This window comes from Brassica rapa, chromosome A02 (genome assembly GCF_000309985.2).
Source record: "Brassica rapa cultivar Chiifu-401-42 chromosome A02, CAAS_Brap_v3.01, whole genome shotgun sequence".
Classification (NCBI taxonomy): Eukaryota; Viridiplantae; Streptophyta; class Magnoliopsida; order Brassicales; family Brassicaceae; genus Brassica; species Brassica rapa.
In genome coordinates, this window is record NC_024796.2 from 21,489,250 (window position 1) to 21,507,314 (window position 18,065).

The following is an 18,065-nucleotide window of genomic DNA, read 5'->3' on the forward strand; positions in this document are numbered from 1 at the left end:
AAAATCATTTCATTTATATCCAAATCGGAACCAAATCAAAACAACCAAACTTTTGCCATATTTCACTTACAGAGAAGATGAGAAAAACAGGACAGGAGGACTTGTCTCCAGCTGCTTCGTTATACGCAGCGTTAAGCTTCTTGTTGCCATTAGAGGTACTGGACCACACATTATATTTGATGCTTTTGTGAATATCATCTTCGCTATACGATTTGATCACAAAGAGCTTTGCGTTGGTGTAGGTATTAGAGAAAAAATCTTTCTTGTTGTATTCCTTTAAAAAAGTACTCACCCGTTACACTTTAAGCACAAAGCCTTCCTAGAAAGCGAGAGCTTCTTCGTTGTCTCGAGATAAAGATCCTCAAGGGAAACCTTCAGAGGGTGAACAACATCTTCACCACGCCTCTGCCTCTTTCCACGGCTGCTGCCACCTAATCAAAACCAAAAAATCAAACCTTTATCATCTATTCAAAAGTCAAAAACTCTTCTCAGATTGGGAGATGAGAGACTAACCTCCGAAAGGGTGTCCACCACCACCACCAAAGAAAGAGGAGAAGATATCAAAGAGGTCATGACCACCGCCTCCACCACCAATTCCTTCCTTGAGCGCATCCTCACCGTACAGATCATAGATCTCACGCTTCTCCGCTTCGCTGAGAACCTCATAAGCCTGAGCTAGCTCCTTGAATTGCACAGAGACGAAACCAGTTGACCTAAAGCTCGCGAATTTCAGATCTAATTACGAAGTTCTAATCGATCGGACAAATCCAAAGAGGGAAAAAAAGAGGGAGATGGAATGAAATCATTAAGAACGTATTGATTGTGTAGAATTGGCTCGATTACTACTCGGTTTCTTTACTCTTCAATTGGAGAAGACGAACTGGCAGAGGTGAAGCGAAGCGTCATCCTTCGACGTGTTTCTTTGTGTGTTTTGTGTCCAGTTGGGCCAATTTAAAAAACAATTGTGAGGCCCATCTGACGTGGACAATTAACTGATTCTGATTGGACGAATATTTTTGAGGACGTGGCGTTCTCTAGATACAGAATATGCTGCTTTTAGTATTGTGATTTTCAATACTTATTGTTAGATATCATATCCAAATAAATATGAAATTGAATATTTGAAGTACATATTTATGTTTCAAATATTTATATTATATATTAATTTGGACATTCGGATCGGTTTCTTCAGATATTTTTTCGTGTTTTCGGGTTACCCGTTCGGGTTCGGTTAATAACACTTCGGGTTCGTATATGTTTTGTAACACCCTATATGATCCATTGAGGTATTTTTTACATTTCGGACTGGGTACGGATCGGTTGTTTCGGTTCGGATTTCGGGTTTCGGATTTTATGCCCAGCCCTAATTGAAAGTAGTGTTACAAAAAAAAAAAAAAGCTTAGAAAATACATTTCTTGTTAAGTTTTGTCAATAACAGGACTTAGGAGCACATCTAATAGGGAGATGATAACTACCATATCTTGTTAAGTTTTATCAATGAAAGTTTGTTCTTTAAGTTTTAGTAGATTTTATTTATGTGCTCTACTACTCTGTTTTATGTAATTTCTTTCACAATTGAAACTTGGTACTAAAGCTTAAGTTTTTTTTACCCCAAAAAAAACATCACTTAGAAACACATTAGCCAGTAAGATAAAATTATACTAGCACCATTCCACAAAGATAAAAATTATAAGTGTTTTTACACATATTAAAAATATTAAATTAATATAATAAATGTATTATTTCTATAGTTATATATTGTCAATAATTGTTAACTAATATTAATTGAACATAATTAATATTTTTTTTTGAAATCTACAATTTCTTTATAGAAAACATACAAAATCTATCTTTGTAAAACTTTTTTTTTTCAAAAGCATCTAACAAAATAGAACGGAGGAGTATATTGTAACTCTTCTACAATAACAAAATTGTCTAGACACAAAGTTTCAAAATATAGAAACAACTTTTATGCTGCTACTTACAGTTTCTTTACTTGTATGATCAATTTTGGTGGTTGGGAAGCATTGTAAGAACCATTATAAATAGAAAAAAGCTTAACCGAAGTAGCCAAACCCTAATCACTAAACCAAAACCTCAGTCGCATGACTTTTCTGGATGAAGCCATTTATTTCATACGTTTTCAACGATTACTTAGTACATGATCAATTTCATTATTTAACGCAAAATCAATATGTCTACATAAATCATTTCTGGGGATCAGTTTGCACCTCCCTGTAACTAGCACCTCTACTGTTGAAGACACTGAGAAGGCAGTCACAAGCTTGTCTTGAAGATGGTCTCTCCTGAGGATAAGTCTTTGTGCACTGAATTGCTATTTCAAGAACCTGATAAGCTGCTGCCTCTTCGCAAGGCAAAAGCGGTTTAAGCTCTGAATCAATCAGCTTCTCTCTCGCTGCAGAACCAAGAACCTTATCTACCCATCTAACCATATCCGTCTCTTCACCAAACACTCCCTCTGTTGGTTTTTTACCAGTCACAATCTCCATCAACACTATCCCCATACTGTACACATCGCTCTTCTCAGTCGCCTTCAACGAGTAAGCATACTCTATGAAATAAATAAAAAACATTAGCTTTAAGAGAAGAAGAAAAAAAATCAAGAAACGCAAGAAAGATATGTACCTGGTGCAATGTAGCCATAAGAGCCTGCGAACAAAGAATTTGATTCTGTGTTGGTGTCACAATTCTCAGTTAGGATCTTGGCGAGTCCGAAATCTCCCAAATGTGCTTCCATGTTGGAATCAAGAAGCACATTGCTGGATTTGATATCGCGGTGAACAATGGGAGGAACACAATCAAAATGAAGATACTCTACTCCTTGAGCCAACCCAACTGCTATTTTCAATCTTGTTTCCCAATCAAGAACCTCTTTCTTCTTAGCGTGAAGCCAGTCCCATACACTTCCGTTCTCCATGTACTCGTAAATCAACATATTCAAACCTTGCGCTTTGCTGCTGCAGTAACCCATTAGCTTAACCAAATGTCTGTGTCTGATTGTTCCAAGGGTCTTCACTTCTCTGTTAAAGCTCTTGTTTGACATCAAATCATCTTTCCAGAGGATTTTCTTAACAGCAATCGTCTCTCCGTTCACCAAATCCGCTTTGTAAACTTTTCCTGACCCTCCTGATCCAATCATGAACTCGTCGTCAAGGTAATGCGTAGCTTCCATAATGTCTTCCCACTTTATATCTGACTTTGCACCTCCATTGCTAAACAGAGGAGCTTCTGAAGATGAAGAGTTTGATGAGAATGCGCTGTTTCCGCCTCTCCCTTTTTTGAAAAGAGCAATATTTTGCTTGAAGAAGACGACGATCACAAGTACCATCAAAGCAATCGCTGCTACTGATGAAAGCGCAGAGATGATAACCACAGTTTTCGCACTAAGACCTTGCTGCTTCTTGTTCAGACCAGCACAATGGCTAAGAGGGCTTCCACAAAGACCTGCATTGCCTACAAAAGCATCAGCTTGCCATTTAGAGAACTGCTTCTTCAACTTCCCCTCGAGGTTGTTGTAAGAGAGATTGAGATACACTAAGCTCTTCATGTCCCCGATCTGTCCAGGAACAACTCCGACAAGGTGATTGTGAGACAGATCAAGAGATTCAAGCTTATGTAACGTAGAGATCGTAGATGGAATGTCTCCGGTGAAGTTGTTGTAGCTGAGATCTAAAGCACTTTGAAGATCCTGTAGCTGTCCAATCTCAACAGGGATTTCTCCGGTTAAGATGTTTCTCGATAACCGGAGCTCGTAAAGCTTGCTCAGCTTGCCTATTCCTGAAGGAAGCTCACCTGAAAACTGATTCTTTCCGAGGTTAAGTACATTGAGAGCTTCCAAGTTTCCAATCTCTTGTGGGATTGAACCGTTAAGTGAGTTTCCATCGAGAGATAGCACAAGCAGCTTTGTTAAGTTGAAAATCTCAGTAGGGAGTGAACCGGTAAACTGATTAGAAGAAAGCTTGAGTTCACCAAGCAGTGGAAGCTTCCCAAGCCATGGAGGTATAACCCCTGAAAGAAAGTTATCGTTGAGATCAATGTGTGTCAGCTTCTTACACAAACCAAGCTCTAACGGTATGTTTCCTGTCAGAGAGTTGCTCGAGACATCCAACAAAGACAAGGCACTAATCTTCCCAAATGTCCAAGGGATTCTTCCTGTGAACTGATTCTTCCCTAACCTTAACCGGTCGAGACTCGGAGACTTCCCTAGCTCGAGAGGTACATCTCCCTCGAACTCGTTATCCGTGACATCAAAAGAGAGATAAGAGCTTGAACCGCACAACGCACTGATCGAGCCATTAAGCTTGTTGCTTGAGAAGTTGATCCTTGTGAGATTCTTCAGGTTGATGAGCGAACTCGGAAGACTCCCCCGAAGAGAATTGTTGTAAAGATGCAACTGTTCTAACGACTTCAAGAACCCGAACGAGGAAGGAATCGAACCCGAGAGCTGGTTGTCGGCTAAATCAAGAATCGTCAGCTTGTGACAGTTACCTAAAGCGGCGGGAATGTTACCAACGAACTCGTTCTCTCTCAAGTGAAGCAGAGTAAGGTCTTCTAATCTCCCAATCGAAAAAGGAATCTCTCCACTGAAATGATTCCCAAACATATCAACCGACTTCAGACTCGTGCAGTTCCCAATCTCGGTCGGGATTTCACCGGAAAACCGGTTCTCGTATAGATACAGAACTTCTAATTTGCTGAGAAAACCGATTTCGTTAGGTAACTTCCCCTCCAAGTCATTGTGATACAGAGCAAGCTCTTGTAGATTCCTTAGGTTAGATATTGAGTGAGATAACGTACCCTTCAAGGTATTGTTGTTAAGATATAAAACCGTGAGTTCAGCGAGATTGAACAATGAATCTGGGATTCGTCCGGCGAGCGTGTTGTTCGACAGATCAAGCGCTTGTAGTGACTGACATTTGCTAACTTCCGCCGGGATTTCGCCGGAGAGTTGAGTTCCAGACAAAACCAGTTGCTTCAAGCTTGTGTTGTTAGAGCACAAGCTCTTTGGTAAGGAACCAGAGAGACGGTTATTGGCTAGAACCAAATCTTCAAGCTGGTTCATGTTCCAGAACTCTTCGTGTATCTCTCCGGTGAGATTGTTGTCGGACAAATCAAGGGTTTGAAGATTCTCCAAACCGGTTACTCTCTTTGGAATCGGACCTTGAAGTCTGTTACCAACCAAGTTAAGGTATTGTAGATTGCGCAAGTCACCGAGTTGGCTCGGTATCTCGCCGGAGAAGCTGTTGTTTCCCAAATTTAGTATCTGGAGGTTTCCGAGTTGACTCAGCTCCGTCGGTAACGACCCGTTGAGGCTATTCAACGCAGCGGTGAACAAAACGAGGCTGGTGCAGTTTCCCAACTCGGGCGGGATCGGTCCTTGGAGGAAGTTTTGTTGTAGGATTAAAGCTTGGAGGTTAACGAGTCGACCGAGTTGACTCGGTATTGAACCGGTGAGTCTACACTTGGCCAATGCGAGCGTCTGGAGATTGACGAGGTTACCGAACGTATCCGGGATTGGTCCGATTAGGTCGTTGTCTCCGAGTTTTAAGGACCTGAGGTTCACGAGTGAGCCGAGTTGACTCGGTAGCTCGCCGGTGAGTTGGTTAGAGAAGAGATGCAAAGTTTCCAAGGAGGCGGAGAGGTTGGAGAGAGCAGTTGGGATGGGACCCACGAGACTATTGGAAGATAGATCGAGGTGGATTAGGTTACTAAACCGGCCAATCGAAGGAGAGATTGAACCGGTTAAGTCAAAATCAGAGAGATTTAAACCGATGACGACACGACCACGGCACGTGACACCGGTCCAGTTGCAGTAATTGAGATCATCTGAATTCCAGTTTTGGAGAACCTTTTCGTCTTCTGGGTTTATCACAATAGACTTCTTCACTTCGAGAAGAGTTTGAAGATCGTCACTTTGAACCGGTTGACCCAAACCGGGCCCGATTGAAAACCAGAGGACGAGCAACACAATAAGAAGTGAACTTTGCTGCATTTTTTTTTTCCTTCTTCTTTCTTCTTCTTCTTCAGAAACAAGAGATGTATGAAAGTGAATGAAGTATCTTGAGTTTCTTGTCGTGATCAGTGTGAGACTAGTGTTGGAAACATAGAGAATTTAAGACAATTGTTGGTCCCTTTGGTTGAAGACGAATGATTGGTCGTAAGAACGGTGCATGGGGACTCTCTCTCTCTCTCTCTCTCTCTCTCTCTCTCTATCTATCCATCTATATGACATATAATCTGAGCATATGTTTGTGTATATATATGTTTAATGTGGTGAGTTAGAGGAGAAGTTAATGCAGATAAAGCTAGGGATGGGGGTATAAGTTTAAATCTATATAGATATATCCTTTTAAATGACAACACGCGAATCTCTCTTTCTATCTTCTGTTATTTCACTTGATTATTGAGAGAGAGAGAGTTTGTGTAAAGGAAGCTGAATGAGGCAATGGGAAAGAGAAGACGAAGGTCAAAGATGGTCAGAGGAGAGACATTGGAATATGCAATTGCAAGTGTCTTACATTTATGTTGCGGCTGTGTCAATGTCTCGCTATATAAATGCTATTTGTGTTTAGATTTATTCATCTTAACCGTAATTGATCCACATTATTCAATTTGATGAGAGTTTTAGTTATGTAAGTAATGAATGACGGTTTGAAATGAGATTAGTGACAATGACGTAAATAAGTTGAATGAGTTTAATGATCATGAAATAGTATAAAAGGATTGATATGGGGTTGACCATGGCCACCGAATGAGAGTAGTTGAGATCAGAGAACGGTGACATGGTTGAAGGGTACTTCTTCAATTTCTGCTTTTGTTTTGAAGTGTGTTGGCTTCTCATTTACTCAAGCCTTGCATGAAAAAGAGAGCAGTTGTATTTCTATGTATAGATTCTTATATAGTGTCGGCATGTACATCATTTTAAAAATATTATTTATATTAATTTAAATATATATTTTATTTATGTGATAAATATTTTCTTTATCTTGAGCGTTGGAGGAGGTTGTGAAAATAACTAATTTTATAGAAAGTTTTTTTTTTTTTTTTTTTTTTGATAATCCAGGGGTTCCACTTACGTGGGTCATTCCCCTGGGCCCGGTTAGGCAGCGGTCCACTTCACCCGGAAGGGTTTTACCTGGGCTGGGGACAAGGCCCAACACCCAGTACCGCATTTGGTGACAGAATGGGTAGTTCGCCTCCGCCTGGCGTCGAACCCATGAGCATGACAATTGGCCCACAAAGTCCTTACCAAGTGAGCTACCTCATCCCGTCAATTTTATAGAAAGTTAGAACCATATAATATATGGTACAGATTTTTATGAACTCTATAATTTAAACCAAGAGTCTTTAAAACTGTATGTTTGACCCTAAAATCTAAACTCAATTATCTACATAATCAATTGCTAAGTCAAAGGGGTTCTCTCATGATTCCATCCACTTTTGTCATCACCACCACACTCGGCAACATATTGGTTTGATCTAACATGATTCTCTTTGATATTTTCCCGATTTAATAAAAGATTTTGCAGATGTCATCTTTGACATAAATGCAGATGTATCTACTGCTGAATTGAATCACACGGTGTTCATACGGACAATTACATATTAAAATGCTTTGATTCTTATTAATAAGGTCTAAAATAACTTTAGTGCTCTTCAACGATTGTATGTCAGTTGTATGTATGTAAGTCAATTCTGTTTGTACTGTTATCAGAAGTCGTATTTCCATTGGTATAAAATCGATAAGAGAATCAATATACGGTTTGAAAAGGTTGAAATATCATATTCATTTTGTTTTTTTTTATGGAATGATAAAGTGTGAAACCCTTATCTCATTGGATAAAACTATCCTTTTGCTTAGTCAATTTGTTGTTCTTATATGAGGAGTTTATTCCTGAGGTATGATTACTCTCAATTTGCATGGTTAATTGTCTTTTAGCATGTGGTTAGGCCTCTCTTAATCTAATCCGATTGTTTTTATTTCTAGACATACATTTCGTCTAACAATGTCATCTTCTTCTCGTTTTGGCCCTTACACATAAATAAGACTATATAGGTAATCATTCCCTCCCATAGCATTGGGCGGTCGACTACTTTTATATGATATGGTTCTAAATTGTTCTTCAACGTTTACCTCTAATTGTAAGATGAAAAATTCTTGGGTTCACCCCCTAGGTGAACCTATAGATTCACCAACCAATGAAAATTATTTATTTTATATATAGATTTTTTCAAAAAACAAACATAATATTTAGAATTTGTTTTGTAAGATAAAAGATATAAAATAAATAAATAAAATATAATAGCAATAAAAAATGATTTTTTTAACATTTTTTTAACATTGCTTTACTTTTGTTTTCTCTCCCTTTCTAAAAGATAAAAAATTTAAAATAAAAATTTGTTTCATAAAAATATATGTTTTCCATTCTATGTAATTTTATTAGTTAATAGTACATTTTAAATTGATAATTAATTACCTTAATTACAATATTATTAGTTTAAATTATAAAAGTATCTAATAAAAATGATATCTTTATAATGAATTTTGAATATATTCTTATGATATGTATGAATGATACACACAAAAATATATTTTTAAGAAACATAATAGACTACTTCGTACGCTTTAACGAATTGTCAACTCTGAATATACGATATGTTGTTTTGGGATTTAAACTCATAGTAAGCATCATCAAAACCAATTTTCTGGTAGAAAAGAATTAATCTCTTCTTTCATAATTGATGCTAATTTAAAAGTTTTCTTTTCGTTTTAAAATATCAGATGTTTTGACATAACTTTATCGAAAACAGTTTCACCAATTAGATTATACATCTTCTTTTATAATTAGTAGATTATTTTAATTTATATTTTCAAAAGTAATTTTAAGAATAAATGAAATTTTTTAATTGTTGTGATTTATCCCAAAATCATGTATAATGAAAAGAGTACATAAACCAATGAGTTGTTGGTCTAGTCAAAGTCAGATCTGGTATTTTTGAGGACCCAATCAATGTCTTTTTTTTTGTTGAAGTAGTAAACACAAAATATATGTTAAATTGCATCTAAAATATGCAAATTAGACAATTATCTAAACACAAAAATGAGGAGATAAGAAAATTATATACCTATAATTAGTATATATATTTTCCAAATATTCTATATATTATGTTGAAAACATTGATTTTTTTTATAAATTAATATATAAAACATATTTTTTTAATATTAGGGACCCTTATGTAAATGGGGTCCAATTCAAATGTTTCACTCCATTATGCTCATGTCTAACCCTATGGTTATTGGTAAGTGAGTTCTAGGGAATGATTGGTAAATGCTATAATTTTTTTTTTTGCTGTAGAATTTAACTTGTAGATTTATTTGTTGTAGCTTTCATTGATGTAGTTTTTTAAAACACTAATTTTTTGCTCTAGAAATAAAAATTCTCTATCGCTATTTTTAATTTTCTAGATATCTTTTTTTTTCTGTAGGTTTAAAAAAAGAAAAAAAAGCTTGATTGATTGACATATATCACTTAGATTTGGTTTTCGTTGGGAGGAATTATTGCATTGGTTGGGTTTCCGATAAAAAAGTGAGAGTATCCTTTTTATTACCATAAAAAAGGAGAGAGTATATAACTGACATAATTGATGATATTATTTCTTTTTTGAATTGTAGTATCTTCGCAAGTCTTAAGTAAAACCACGAAGGAAAGGTGGTACTAAAATGTATCAATGGTTAAAACCTGATTGTAAGCTATTTAATATCCTTATTAGTAAAACAATTTGCAATAAAGCTTTCATAGCTCAGTTGGTTAGAGCACCCGTTTAGTAAGCGGGAGATCTTGAGTTCAACTCTCAATGAAAGCAAATAATTTTCTATTTTGGTAACTGTTTTGTTGCAAAACTTTCGGATACTACTCCACTTCACTATCGAAGTCATTTATTTCTAGTCTCGCCGTCTCCGATCCTCTGGTACTCACCGTCGCCACTGTTTCTATTTTAGGTAAGTTTCTCTCTCGTTTCCTTATTTTTCCATCGAGATTCAAATGTAGTCTCATTGCCGATGGTGAAAACGATCGATACTCTTTGTTTCCCAAATTGTTTTACTCGAGCAGGGAACGTGTTCGACGAAATGCCCCTTAGAGTATTTCATAACGACATGCTCTGTTCTTTTATCTAACTGCCCCAAATTATTATCTCTTGAATCTTGTAATTGAAATGTTTTGTGTCTTTTGGTTAAATTGATCAGCATGGGATGAGTGATTTTGCAAATTGATTGTTCATGTTTCATTTGTGTGTTTGAAGGAAGATGGCTAGTGGCAGCTTGAAAAGCCTTGTAACTTCAGCAGTCACTATTGGTGTGACCGAAGCAAGAGCAAGGATTTTCGGACACATGCTTAACCCAACGGGACAGAGATCTTCTCATAAGATCTTAAGGAAGAAGCTTTTTGGTGATAAGGTTGCTGAATGGTATCCCTACGACATCAAGAATGAGGATCCCAATGTCTTGGCTAGAGAAGAAAAAGAGTACTTTTCTCCCAAACCTTCTTGTTTTTACTTTCTCTAGGAAGCCTTAAGATTCGATTCGAGTGGACCGAAGCAATGCCTATATTAACATGTTTTTCATAAGCATTGTAATTACCACGGTTTTGAGGATCTTACTCTGTCTATAAATTTCAATGACCCTTGCCTTTAAACTTTGAGACCTTGTGTGCTATTGTAGGCGCTTATCGAAGCTTGAGATGTTGAAGCGTCGTGACAAAGGACCACCAAAGAAGGGTCATGGAAGACGTGCTGCAAAGCGTAACAAGTAGAGAATGTTATCTTCCAACAAAAGAGATCTGCACTCTCATAATGTCAGATAGAACTTAGTAGTTAGATTCTTTTTATTTTGGGTTTTACTCTGCTTCTTTGATCTTAACTCTCTAGTATGCAACAGCCTGATATACTTGTGTTGTGTAATAATCATGGATTCAAATCCAAAACTATGCGTATGGAGTTTTGATCATAATCTTCACTTATTCTGAGAGACATCTAGTTGAAAGTGTGATGATGTTTGTTTGACTAGTTCTACAATATACGAGTAACATGCAAGTACAATCACTCGGCAAAGAATAAAACAAATCTGATAAAAAAAGACAAAGATATTACAATATATCAGTCAAGTGCCTGAAACTGATGAAAGACTTATACACTGTGCAACAACCTAAATATGACTCTTAACAACCGATCAAATCTCCAGGTCTTGTAGCCATCGTCATCTTCCTCGGTACATTGTTCCTTATGGCAGGTGGAGGACACCTTAAGGCAGGAGGACAGTAGCGAAGCATCTGGTCTGGGCGTGGTGGAATGACACTCCTCATGACTCTTTCTGGCGCAACAAAAGGATGTTTCAGTAGATCCGCTGTAGTAGCTCTGAGCGAGGGATGCAACTCCATGCACCGTTTCAGGAAATCGCTGGCCACGGGAGACACAAGTTTGGGAAGTCTCCATGCGTAAATATCTCCCATCTTCTGTGGACGGCCACCAAACATCTCAAGAACAACACATCCTAGAGACCACACATCAACAGCCGGTCCGATCATCACCACTCCATTGGTTCCAACAGCTTCAGGAGGCATATACTGCTTCGTACCACCAGACAAGGACCTAGGGTCCGAACAAGGTTCCTTGGATAAACCGAAATCACCAAGTTTGAGATCCCACGGCTGTCCAAAATTCTTGGAAGGGAAGATGAGAACGTTGGCTGGCTTGAGATCACAATGAACGTAGCCGTTGGAGTGAAGAGCTTCGAGACCTTGTAAGATCATAAGAGCGGCTCGTCCGACCATAACCTCAGGCATTGGTCGGCCATGGAAGCTGGAGATCATGTTGTGGATAGTACCTTTGGACGCAAACTCCATGTAGATGCAACAACGTTGGAGATTGATGTCTATGTGAAGGCTAGGGCTTGTGGTTTGGACAATGCGTGGATGGTTACGATAACGAAGCATGATCCTATGCTCTTTCTCGAGATTGTTGATGTAATAGACGGGAGATGACTTCTCTGCATGTAATCTTGATTTGGAATCTCTCATGAGGGTAACGGAACCAAAGCCACCTTGACCTAGAAAAGACACAAACTCCAGTGAAGAAAATTCGTCTACAACTTCTCTGTCGTCTCTAGACATCTTCTTCTTCTTCTTCGCTTAGGGTTTTGCTTCGACCGAACTCTGTTTTTGCTTTGAGTAACGCGCAAGAAATAGAATCAGTGATGGTTGTTCATAGGTAGGGCGTGTGCACTTATTTATAAGAGAAGATGATATATTTGAGTCGGCATTCACTTCTATCTGGTTCTTGTAATCGCGAGGGTGAGCGGTTACTCTTATTTCCTTTTTCTTTTGTTTTCTTAAGTTTTCCTTTTTAATTGTTCCTTTCTTATAATTTCCTTTTTTTATTTCTGTAAATTTTGATTGATTTACATTCAGATTTCAGATTGGTCATATCATAACGGCAAGAGATATAGAGAGAATCGTTTTTTCTTAATCATCAGCTTATTATACAAGTCTGAATGAATTGTAACAACCTTTTAAACTGACCAAAACCGGTTTACTAAATCACATATGGTTCAGTTGGTCTTCGGCTTTTTTTTTTGTTTTTTCTTCAGTTCACTTCTATAATTGTGTACAAATGGATTATTTTTTGTAAACCAATAATGTGACCTCAGTACCTTAAGAAAAGAAATAGTCTCATTATTTTGTGTTGATATTGGATATGTTGCACAGTTTTGGGAGAAGTGGTAAACAAAATTGTCTCTTCTTCAACGATTTCATTCTACAATAAAAACTCTATAAATTACTACTTGATAAATTAATAATTTTTTTCGGTTCCGAGTTGGACAAGTTCAGAATTTGACATAAATCGATAAGATAATAAGATAATGTTTTTTTAAAAAAGAAAATTTTATGTAAATATATACACCATTAAAATCATAAATTAGTAATCTTTATATATATAGTTCATTTAAGTACAAACAAAAAATTGTATTTTTTATTTTATATCAAAAATAGAATTCATCCCTTTTTTCTTAACACTTCAATATATGGGTTTTTTGCAAAATTGACCTACAACTCAAAGTCAAACACAAAACTAATCTTTTTTTTTTTTTTGAAAATTAGTTATGCCCTATCCACCCCACAAGTTCATATAATTAACGAAAATGTCATTAATTTTTTTTTTTTTTTTTTCGAAAATGACATTTTTACTCTCACACCCTCATCATCTTCAAGTAATTACAAGATTGCCATTGTCATCAATACCCTAACCACCATGAACAACCAATTTGAAGCTCTTAATGCTCCCAAAATCGATTTACCCTTCTTCTTTCTCCATTCTTATGAACTAAACACAACATCTCTCTCGCTTTCTCTCCACATTAAGCTAAAAAAACCCAAGATTTTGATTCTACATTTTTTATGGTTCATAGAGTCAAAGAAGCTAACGATTCTGGGTGGGTCACTTTCGTTTAAGATTTTGTGTTCTTGTAGAAGCCTTATGTGTGCTAAGAAAGTTATCTCACCAATTTAAAGTATGAAATCAAGTTTTTTTCCAGATCTGTTCGTCCAGACAACTTACAGGTAAGTTGTCAGGCTGTAGACGACTTACCTGGAAGTCGTCTGGTCAAACGCAGAGGTTATTTTTGCAATTGACTTTGAAATATGTTTTCCGAGACGACTGAAAGTTAAGTCGTCTGATTTTGTTTGGTTACAAAAAAAATCTCCAAAGAACCTAGACGACTTAAATTTCAGTGGTCATAGGTTAGTTTTGCATTTGACTGGATTATTTCAGAAGTTTGACTTTCCCGGACGACTTACATTTCAATCGTTTGGTGAAAATTGAAATATCAATATTTTATTAACACTAAACGACTTACAATTAAGTCGTTATAGGTTAGTTTTGCAATTGAAAAAAAACTTCAATATTTAACTATACCCAGACGACTTACAATTCAGTCATCCGCCCGACGACTTACATGTAAGTCGTCCATGATTTTATTCTGAGATTCTGGTCAAAACTCGTAAATCCTGGACGACTTACAAGTAAGTCGTCTGACGGACGACTGAATTGTAAGTCGTCTATATATAATTAATTATTGAAGTTTTTTTTTCAATTGCAAAACTAACCTATGACGACTTAATTGTAAGTCATCTAGTTTTAAAAAATATTGATATTTTAATTTTTACGAGACGACTGAAATGTAAGTCGTCCAGGAAAGTCAAACTTTTGAAATAATCTAGTCAAATGCAAAACTAACCTATGACGACTGAAATGTAAGTCGTCTAGCTTTTTTGGAGTTTTTTTTAACCAGACAAGAGTGGACGACATATTTTTCAGTCGTCTAAAATAACAGATTTCAAAGTCAATTGCAAAAATAACCTCTGCGTTGACCAGACGACTTATATTTTAGTCGTCTGGAATACTCATATTGAAGTCGTCCGCGTCGACCTAAATGGACGACTTCTCTGGAAGTCTACTAGATGACTTCCGTGGATGTCGTCTGCGTCAATGTTTAATAAACTTGCATTTTCTCTAAAACTATAAAGACTTTTTAACATTTTCTTGTTAATTCATGTTTCTTAATGAATATTTGGGCTACTGAATGAAATTTATAACTTAATTGGTGATATTTATGAGGTTACCAATATTCACGTTAATTAAAGTTTCTAACTGATCCGAGAAGACTTCCATGGAAGTGTTCTCTGCTAGTTTTAAAGTCTTCTACGCTATTTTTTGAATAACTTGTATTTTTAAGAGTGATAAGTAATTTCAAGATATGTAAAACTCATATTTACAAAATATGTTCTCTCCCTTAGTTTTACTAAATTTGACTAAGTTTTTCAAATAAAAAATATGATATGCCTTGACTAGTTACTATTGTTTGTTTCCATCTCTAAAGTATTATTGTTATAGACACTAATGATGATTATTGTTACGAGTTGGAAGAAGGGTTAAAATGCTTCTTAAAATGTTATATCAATATGAAGCTACCAACATTCTTGTTCATTAAGATGAAAAAAGGCCATTGGAGTTTATTATTGCATATGAGAGATCCAAATATAAGAAAAAAGCTACTGAAATCTATTATTTCATTGATTTGTAAATGTGTAAACACATTGTTAGCACATGTATTACATCTTGGGAAACACTATTACTGATTTTACAAAAAAATTCACAACTAAAAGAGTAGACATGCAATTCACAAAACATACCACAAACAAAACTATTATAGATCATTCTTCTACAAAGACAAGGTTGGACTCCACTTGATATGGAAGAAGACTTTGTTAGAAGACTTCCAGAAAATCCAGACGACTTCTAGGAAGTCCAGACGACTTTCAGGAAGTCCAGACGACTGAAATGGAAGTAGTCTGGAAGACTTCCTGGAAGTCGTCTAGTGCATTATATTTTAGACGACTACCAGGTAAGTCGTCCCAAAAGTCTTCCAGATCTGAAAAACCTGCATATCAAATCCAGATCTGAAAAACTTGCATATCCAAAAACATTCAAATGACTTAAAAACAGAAAAAAATGTGTGGAAGATTAGATAAATCTACCTTTATAGAACACACAAAAAAAATACATATCTAAAATTAATAGATCTACCTTTAAATGAGTAGAAGATGAGTACCATTTGATTAAAAACCTGTAAAAAAGATAGATTAGTAAGAAAGACATGAGACAAAACTGAAAAATTCATATAAAGTTTGGTGTTTTAAAGTCAAAGAGATTAGAGTGGGTTTGGAGAGTTTTAGTTTGGGAAAAAAAGTAAGAACTTTATACAACAAGAAGTTACCAAATGAAGAAAAACCAGACATAAAAACTTACCAAAACACTCAGATCTATTATGAAAGGGAGACTTCGTCAGAAGACTTCCATGAAGTCTTGATGACTTCCAGGAAGTCCAGACGACTTCCTGGAAGTCCAGACGACTTTCTTATATTTTAGACGACTAACATATAAGTCTTCTCAGAAGTCTTCCAGATCTGAAAAACCTGCATATCAAATCCAGATCTTAAAAACCTGCATATCCAAAAACGTTCAAATGATTTAAAAACAGAGAAAATGAGTGGAAGATTAGATAAATCTACTTTTATAGAACACACAAAAATACATATCTAAAATTAATAGATCTACCTTTAAATTAGTGGAAGATGAGTACCATTTGATTAAAAACCTGCAAAAGAGATAGATTAGTAGGAAATACATGAGACAAAACTGAAAAATTCATTTAATGTTTGGTGTTTTCAAGTCAAAGAGATTAGAGAGAGGTTGAAGAGTTTTAGAATGATGAACATTACATTTTTGTTGCAGCCATTGGAGAGGAGGAGAGAGAATGTATAAATTTTTCTTTATATAGGGAGACAAAAAATCCAATTAGGTTAAATACTTTTGATTCAAACGACTTACAAGACGACTTATTTGTAAGTCGTCCAGAAGACTTTAATATTTTTAGCGGGAAATTAAAATATTTTTAGCGGGAAACTAAAATAGATGACTTTCCAGACGACTTAGTAAGTCATCTGGTTTAAATTATTTAAGTGGGAAAATATTTTTTTTTTTAATTTTAGGCGGGAATATTTGGACGACTTACATGTAAGTCGTCTGTTTTAATTTCTTCACCAGACGACTGAAATATAAGTCGTCTAGACCCTAAACATAATCCCTAAACTTAATTAACTAACTAAACACTTCATAAAATCAAATTAAACTTCAAAAGTGTTTACTATACACAAAAATAAACACGTATAGGTAAGAAATTAATTTTTCAAAAAAATATTCAAGCTTTCCAAAATCTAACCCTAATAATACATACAATACTATAACATATGTTCCAAAACACTAGACCAAAGAATACCATGATTCACTACCTACACTCATCTATGTTGAAAACAATTCAATTTTGTTATATTTTAATTTATATCACTTAAAACTGTTTATAATTACATGATTTTAATTTTTCGCTTATCAAAATATTTTTTAAAAAATTTATAAATTATTTTTAAGATCAACTACACCAGAAGACTTACTTTGAAGTTGTCCAGACGACTTCCAACATCTCAGACGACTCATATGACTTACTAGGGCTATATTCGTAAAAATATCTTATGTTTTTTTGTTTGGTCACAAGGGGCTGGACTGTAATTTCACAAGGCTTTTAGGTTAGTTTTGCATTTGATTCAAGTTTGGGTATAGGTTTGGGGTTAAAATCAAGTTGTGGGTTAGTTTTGGCAAAAACCCCTCAATATATTTTGATAATATTTCTTGAAATTATATCTAAATCAATATTTAAATTCCATGAAACATATTTCATATACACCAAATAATATAACTAAAAAAGCGGTTTTCTAAAATTTAATTAATTTATATAAGGTAAAATCTAAAAAGGAAAAGTTCTTGTAACTTAATAACTCTATAAATTTATAAGAATATCATAGTCCAAACATTATTAACTTATAGAGTTTTTACTGTATATTGCAATAGAATAATGGGTATTTTCGGGTATATTTCCTATGTTAGTCACCAAGGAAGCTATGACTAGAAACTAAACTTGGGATTTATAATGCATGATAATGTGGATCCTCAGGGGCATCATGGTGAATACATTATGGCATTTTCAAAAAGAGATATAGAAGTCATTCAGACCTCAAAGAACATAGTCAATTAGTATTTAGTACTCACTAACCGATACTGTGTTTTTAGTTTTCATAATTAAAAAAACAAACACCACAATGTATTTAATAGCAAAATTTACCAGTATACTTTAGATTCAATGAACATGTATTCTGCCTCAGTTGAAGAGCGTGCAACTGTACATTGTTTCTTTGAAGACCAAACAATCAAGTGCTTTCCATGATAGACTATATGCACATGTGGATGTGTAATTGTCATGTTTTTCTGCTTAATCTGTGTCGGTGTAAGCATGTAGTATTGGTGTGTTTGCGGCTGACAGGATAATGCATGTTTAATTCTTCCAAACAGAAACCGAATTATGTGTTTAACTCCATTCC

The 18,065-nt window shown here is 35.5% G+C and overlaps 3 protein-coding genes and 1 non-coding gene across 5 annotated transcripts; 2 read left to right on the top strand and 2 right to left on the bottom strand.

Annotated features, from left to right (window-relative positions):
• Positions 1 to 347: 347 nt before the first annotated feature.
• On the bottom strand, positions 348 to 8,342 carry LOC103848462 (LRR receptor-like serine/threonine-protein kinase GSO2). Its single transcript, XM_009125360.3, has 3 exons — positions 2,647 to 8,342; positions 514 to 2,572; positions 348 to 431 (listed from the first exon to the last, which is right to left on the bottom strand). The coding sequence occupies exons 1-2, from the start codon at positions 6,011 to 6,013 to the stop codon at positions 2,208 to 2,210; spliced, it is 3,732 nt and encodes a 1,243-aa protein (XP_009123608.1). The 5' UTR covers positions 6,014 to 8,342; the 3' UTR covers positions 348 to 431; positions 514 to 2,207.
• Positions 8,343 to 9,506: 1,164 nt separating this feature from the next.
• LOC103848463 lies at positions 9,507 to 11,062 on the top strand. Of its 2 annotated transcripts, none has more exons than XM_009125363.3 (3): positions 9,507 to 10,021; positions 10,328 to 10,545; positions 10,742 to 11,062. In XM_009125363.3, exons 2-3 carry the CDS (start codon positions 10,328 to 10,330, stop codon positions 10,830 to 10,832), a joined length of 309 nt encoding a protein of 102 aa, XP_009123611.1. In that variant the 5' UTR covers positions 9,507 to 10,021; the 3' UTR covers positions 10,833 to 11,062. The 2 variants fall into 2 exon arrangements, with proteins under 2 accessions (XP_009123611.1, XP_009123609.1); XM_009125361.3 differs by having other exon boundaries at positions 9,525 to 10,021; positions 10,324 to 10,545.
• TRNAT-AGU lies at positions 9,812 to 9,885 on the top strand. The gene has a single exon. It is a non-coding gene; the product is annotated as a tRNA-Thr (tRNA).
• A 175-nt stretch (positions 11,063 to 11,237) lies between the features above and the next one.
• LOC103848464 (mitogen-activated protein kinase kinase kinase 3-like) lies at positions 11,238 to 12,188 on the bottom strand. The gene has a single exon (XM_009125364.3). It carries the CDS (start codon positions 12,186 to 12,188, stop codon positions 11,238 to 11,240), a length of 951 nt encoding a protein of 316 aa, XP_009123612.3.
• Positions 12,189 to 18,065: the final 5,877 nt, after the last annotated feature.

Excerpts from the sequence above, each read along its gene's own strand:
- LOC103848464 (XM_009125364.3), bottom strand. The coding sequence starts at position 12,188 with ATGTCTAGAGACGACAGAGAAGTTGTAGACGAATTTTCTTCACTGGAG.
- LOC103848463 (XM_009125363.3), top strand. The coding sequence starts at position 10,328 with ATGGCTAGTGGCAGCTTGAAAAGCCTTGTAACTTCAGCAGTCACTATT. Across the intron at positions 10,546-10,741 it reads TTGGCTAGAGAAGAAAAAGA|GCGCTTATCGAAGCTTGAGA; the intron begins GTACTTTTCTCC and ends GTGCTATTGTAG.
- LOC103848462 (XM_009125360.3), bottom strand. The coding sequence starts at position 6,013 with ATGCAGCAAAGTTCACTTCTTATTGTGTTGCTCGTCCTCTGGTTTTCA. Across the intron at positions 2,573-2,646 it reads TTATGGCTACATTGCACCAG|AGTATGCTTACTCGTTGAAG; the intron begins GTACATATCTTT and ends TTTATTTCATAG.